The 6314-nt window shown below is 46.0% G+C and overlaps 1 protein-coding gene across 1 annotated transcript; it reads left to right on the forward strand.

Annotated features, from left to right (window-relative positions):
* The first annotated feature begins 372 nt into the window (after positions 1-372).
* On the forward strand, positions 373-4880 carry LOC106583562 (kelch repeat and BTB domain-containing protein 12). Its single transcript, XM_014167896.3, has 6 exons — positions 373-509; positions 944-2124; positions 2586-2856; positions 3150-3300; positions 3536-3733; positions 4159-4880. Exons 2-6 carry the CDS (start codon positions 1046-1048, stop codon positions 4326-4328), a joined length of 1869 nt encoding a protein of 622 aa, XP_014023371.1. The 5' UTR covers positions 373-509; positions 944-1045; the 3' UTR covers positions 4329-4880.
* The last annotated feature ends 1434 nt before the right edge of the window (positions 4881-6314 follow it).

Consider the following 6314-nt stretch of genomic DNA (forward strand, 5'->3'; position numbering starts at 1 on the left):
AAAATTATAGACTGATCATTTCTTTGTTAGTGGGCAAACGTACAAAATCAGCAGGGGATCAAATACTCCCCCCCCCCTCCCCCCCCAAAATATAGCGATAGCAAAGAATAGCAATCGGGTTATATTTTACTTGTGAAATTCTAATAAACCATTGCTCAACATTACACAACATTATCATATGTGAGTCTCCTGACATTATTCCTTGTAAAAACAAAATGTGCCCCTCGCCCCTATATGCCTGCTGCCTCTCTGACCCAGTTGCCGTTCCATTGGCCATATCATAGTCTATTTTAAGGTGTGTTGCTCAGCTCAGAGGGCCAGGGCATTCAGGCAGGGCAGCGAGAGAAGGAAAAGGTAAACAGTGCTGGGTTTCAGAGAGGATAGCTTGGCCCCCTGTCTCTCTCTGACCACTCTTCCTGGTGCATTCAGCTACATTAACAACAACGCCTGCAGCCTGGCTGACTGAGGAACCTGATGGTCTACTGGAATAAGAGGATTCCCACTGACCGGTAGGACAGGATGAAATAGGCTTGACTACTGTGTGATCAAAGGGCAAAATAATCTCTAATAAGACTAAAGGGCGTAAGACTTTAGTAACATAATGCATAGTGGGAGATGACACTGATTAGTGTTTAACATGGATCCCTGGTTTCACAGAGGCAAGCAGGGCATGGACATGCTTTAGTTGCTGTACTGTTATGCTGTAGTGTATGTGTCAATATGGGAAATTGGAATTCCAGTAAGAAATGTTCGTCACCCTTACTGATTTATATTGACAAGGTCAGAACTACAAATTTGAAGATAAAGAATGTCTTTTTAACTATCAAATATTCACAAAATGACTTAGATTACAAAACTCTACTCAACATAAATGTAAACAATGTACTGGGGTATTGATCATATCAACATTGAACTTGTGTTTCTTTCTTTCTATACTTTTCAGATAAAGAACCTCCTTGTCTTGATATTTATTTAAATCTATTTTACATTTTTCGTAATTTTTTTCTAAGTTAAGTTATTACTGTTGAATAGACATTATATCCAAATGGATCTGAGAGCTAAACATAGTCTGGGTCTTCTGGACCAGCTGAGGAAGATGAGGGAGACAGAGAAGCTGACAGATGTGGTGCTGGTGGCTGAGGACATCAGCTTCCCCTGCCATCGCGTGGTCCTCTCAGCCTTCAGCCCTTACTTCCGGGTCATGTTCACCTGTGGCCTGCGGGAGTGCAGTACTAGGGAAGTATTTTTGCGTGACACCCCAGCCGATAGCCTGGGTCTATTGTTGAACTACATGTACTGTTCTGAGCTCCCACTCAACAACGCCAATGTACAGGGGGTGTCCGTCGCAGCCTTCCTTCTACAGATGGACGAGGTATTCAACCGCTGCCAGAGCCACATGAGGGAGAACATGGACGCTTCCAACTGCCTCGGCGTGTACTACTATGCCCGTGACCTTGGAGCCGAGGAACTGGCCGACCATGCCCAGAGATACCTACGGACGCACTTTGTTCAGGTGTGTATGAGCGAGGAGATTCTAGAACTAGAGGCCCATAAGCTGGGGGCACTGCTGAGCTCTGACGACCTCAACGTGTCACGGGAGGAGACCATCCTGGATGTGGTGCTGCGCTGGGTCAGACAGGACACTCTTACAGATGGGGTGGAGGACGGGCGGAGTAGACACCTGGCTGAGCTCCTGAGAAAGGTGCGCCTCCCCTTGGTAGCCCCTGACTACCTGAAGGAGGCCATGAAGAGGAATATGTCCCTTCTGGCAGATGCAGAGTGTCTGGAGATGATGGAGGAGGCTCTGGAGGCCACTGGGATGCACCCTGCAGTTGCTCCCAGGAAACTGAAGCTCCGCTATGGGATGGAGACCACAGATCTGCTACTCTGCATCGGCAACGAGGGAGGAGGGATCCGATCGCGGTATGGCAATTATTCAGAACGCAGCTTCTGCTATGCCCCCTCCACGGGCCGGACCTACTACATCACATCCCCGCGCTACGGAGATGTTCTGGGAGTCGTGTGTGCCGGGGTCGTCACCGAGGGCAATGAGATTGTGGTGGCTGGGGAGGCAGGGGTGAGGAAAATGGCCAGGCAGACGGACAGGAATGTGGAGATATTCAGGTAGGAATCTGGAAGAACGGTATCATGAGCTTTGTGTGTTTCAATGAGATCATCAGCAGTAATAAACCTATTGGTCAGTGATGAGAGTGACAGTCAGTGGCATACTGTTTAGGTGCTGTGGCCAGGTGGATTGTGTGGCCAGGTAGTGTGTGTATGTAAACAACGTCACTCTGCTTGCTTAGCGAGTACCACTTCCTCCTGATTCGGCTCATACGAGGCTTGAACCCAGGGACTCTGCCTTGCTAGCACACGTAACCGCACTCCTGAAGCTTCTTACCAGTCTGTGCCACGCGAAAGCTAGCCATTCACTGGTGCAAGTGGGGACACTTTAGACTGCTACATGTAGACAGGTAGAATGTGTGGTCAGGTGAGAATGATGGTCAGCACCCCTGTGTTTATTTTAGCATGCTAGAGTCTGACTAAAACCCCTGTCCCTGACTTGTCTGTTTTGTCCTCCTCAGGTACAGGGTGGAGGCCCAGGGGACCTGGGAGCACCTAAGCTCAGCTGAATACCGAGACTCATACGCACTGGGGGCGCTGGGTGATACTATTTACCTGCTGGGAGGCCAGATGAAGCTGAAGAACCAGTACCTCATCACCAACTGTGTGGAACGCTGGTCCCTGCAGGGTGGGCCCTGGCGCAGTGCCGCCCCGCTACCCATGCCACTGGCCTATCATAGCGTGGTTCGTCTGAAGGACCGCCTCTACGTGCTCGGGGGTCGAACTCCACAGGTAATGGACTAAAGAGAAGGGGTTTGATATACAGTAAGATGACTAGTGTACAATGTGCGGGCAGGTAGGCCAAGGGGCATTTCACATTTGTTTAATTCAGTCTCACAACATCCATGTACTTTTGGAGTCCCTCACTCTCACTCATGTACACACTATGCTTGAGGCTGTGAGGCCTTGAGAGCAGAGAGACACACTATCTGTGTCAGTGTGTGACTGTGAGCCTGCTCTATATCCCCTCCTCCTTCTCTAAACTCGGCACCTGTCCTGTCCTGTCCTGTCACTCCCCCTGGCAGTCCTGGCGGATGGATGACGAGCCAGACCGCTTGAGCAACCGTCTGTTGGAGTATGACCCTGAGACAAACAAGTGGACAGAGCTGGGTCCCATGAAGCACTCTAAGTACCGCTGTAGTGCTGTGGCGCTCAATGGGGAAATCTACGTGTTGGGTGAGATTTAAAAGATAAACAACACATAGGCTGTTTGTTTTTTAGCACATTGCTTTCATTAGTTTCATGATGGTCATGGCGATGATGGTCACTTCTCCTAGAAAAACCCCTCAACTCCCCTCAACATAAATAGTATGTTTGGACAGATCAGTTTAAGAGTTTTTGAAAGTAGTACCTGACAACACAAGAAGTAAATGTCTCAGTACACGAAAACAACCCAATTGTGTTCTAACAGGGGGCATCGGCTGTGAAGGGGTAGATCGTGGGCAGTCCCGTCGTTGCCTTGATGCTGTGGAGATCTACAACCCTGATGGAGACTTCTGGAGAGATGGGCCCACTATGCCCTCTCCGCAGCTATCCCTACTCAGCAATGCCTCCAACGCCGGAGTGGTGGGGGGCAAGATATATGTGTGCGGATACAACAAGGGAGCCGGTAACTAAACCCACTTTCCTTTCCACTGTTCATAAAAATGAGAAACCCACACACTGCTCTTACTAGTATCACTTAATATTACTGAAGCTTACGTGTCAGCCTCTTGGCCTTCGCCAGAGCTTTGAAGGCCAACACGTAAGCTTCAATAAAATTAAGTGATTCTAGCAAGAGCAGTGTGCAGGTCTCTCTTTTCTTTGAAGTAATCACATTTTTCCCGTGCACCTGTTTACTTTCCACTGTTCGTAAAACTATGACATCACGTGGGACTTGTTTGAGTAAACGATTACCTGTCCTTTTAAGAACTAAACAAGTTGACTGTAGCTGAAGGCTGTTTAATTTGATTGCCACACCACTCTTTAAAATGCCTGATTCTAATAGTGACAAAAAATGTATTCCTGGCCTATGCCAATCCCTGTGTCCCTCAGATCGTCATGAGGACATAATCAAGGACATCCTGGAACTAGACCCATGGGAGAACTGCTGGACCGTGGTGGCCCGCCATGTTCTGATGCATGATGCCTACGACGTCTGCTTGGTGGCAAGCCTCAATCCCCGGGAGCTCATGTCTCCCCCGGCAGACCTAGTAACTCAGTGACACCCACCCTAAGGTCTAAGGACCCGTTCTTATCTAAGAGCAGCGTGGGCAATAAAGCTTTTTTCTGAAAACTGAGAGCTGATAATATTGAGCAAGACCTTTCCGCTGCTGTGGGCCAGGAGTGAAAATGCAGTAGTGCTGGCTGATCCTGGTGATGCTTGTTGGTTTATTGAGACGCATTTGATCTCTCGTGACATTACAGTTAGTGTTTGAAGCCCTGACCTGAGTGGGCCACTGCACAAAATCCAACTCTGCACTTGTCTTGAACTGTATATGAACTACTGACTTACACATTTAGAAGTAGACATTGTATCTATCTTCAATGAATATCATACCTTAGTGGGTTTTATGGCACAGCTTGTAAATATAATTGTTGTAATTTTGTATGTCTTGTAAAATGCCTCTGGCTATCTCTAGAATTTTGGAAAGTAAACCATAGACAGGTCCTTCACAATCTAGTGATTTTAAATCAAGCATTCACTGCTTTTTGCATCTGTGTTCAAGATTATATTTTTGTCATGCAAATAAAGCTTACATACAGTGCCTTGCAAATGTATTCACCCCCTTAGCGTTTTTCCTATTTTGCTGCATTACAACCTGTAATTCAAATTGATTTTTATTTGGATATCATGTAATGGACATACACAAAATAGTCCAAATAGGTGAAGTGAAATAATAACTTTAAAAAATACAAAATACAACAACTGAAAAGTGGTGGGTGCATATGTATTCACCCCTTTGCTATTGTTGGAATCGGCTAAACTTTGAACATTGAGATATTAAATAGATGATAGAGACGAAGCCTTGAATAGAAAGAATCTGTAGCAACCCAGAAGGCTTTGGAATGTGTTTGATGGAGGAGAGGAGAGCGATGTGTTGATATAGGGAAGACAGATGGATATCTGTGGATTAGGTGAAGGAGGGCTTGTGGATTAGGAGGTGAGGGATGAGGTCAGTTCCCCTTAAGGCAGTAATCAGGGTTGGTATCTGGTTACCTTCTTTCTCTTGGGCATAAACTAAGGATGGAGAGGGGGAGTCTCTTAAGTAGGATGTATATAACTGTGATGTCTGAAATGTTTTGCTGTCTGATTACAGATGTACAGAACCTTTTGGAATGATTAAACTTGGTTAAAGCTTCTCTAGTGTCCTAACTAACTCTAGAGTTTATTTACTCTGAAAAATAAGAACCTAACACTATGAAGCCCCTAAATAAGATCTGGTGCAACCAATGACCTTCAGAAGTCACATAATTAGTTAAATAAAGTCCACCTGTGTGCAATCTAAGTGTCACATGATCTGTCACAGTATATATAAACCTGTTCTGAAAGGCCCTAGAGTCTGCAACACCACTAAGCAAGGGGCACCAACAAGCAAGCGACACTATGAAGACCAAGGAGCTCTCCAAACAGGTCAGGGACAAAGTTGTGGAGAACAGATCAGGGTTGAGTTCTAAAAACATATCAGAACCTTTGAACATCCCACAGAGCACCATTAAATCCATTATTAAAAAATGTAAAGAATATAGCATCACAACAAACCTGCCAAGAGGGGGCCGCCCACCAAAACTCACGGACCAGGCAAGGATGGCATTAATCAGAGGCAACAAAGAGACCAAAGATAACTCTGAAGGAGTTGCAAAGCTCCACAGCGGAGATTGGAGTATCTGTCCAGAAAAAAGCCATTGCTTAAAGAAAAAAATAAGCAAACACGGTTTGGTGTTTGCCAAAAGGCATGTGGGAGACTCCCCAAACATATTCTAACCCCCCCCCCCCCCTTAAAAGATTTAGATGCACTATTGTAAAGTGGGAACACTGGATATCATAAGGTGAATGCACCAATTTGTAAGTCGCTCTGGATAAGAGCGTCTGCTAAATGACTTAAATGTAATGTAATGTAAATATGGAAGAAGCTACTCTGGTTATTTTTGGCCATCAAGGAAACCACAATGTCTGGCGCAAACCCAACACCTCTCATCACCCAGAGAAC

Source organism: Salmo salar, chromosome 22 (genome assembly GCF_965601325.2).
Source record: "Salmo salar chromosome 22, fSalSal1, whole genome shotgun sequence".
NCBI lineage: Eukaryota > Metazoa > Chordata > Actinopteri > Salmoniformes > Salmonidae > Salmo > Salmo salar.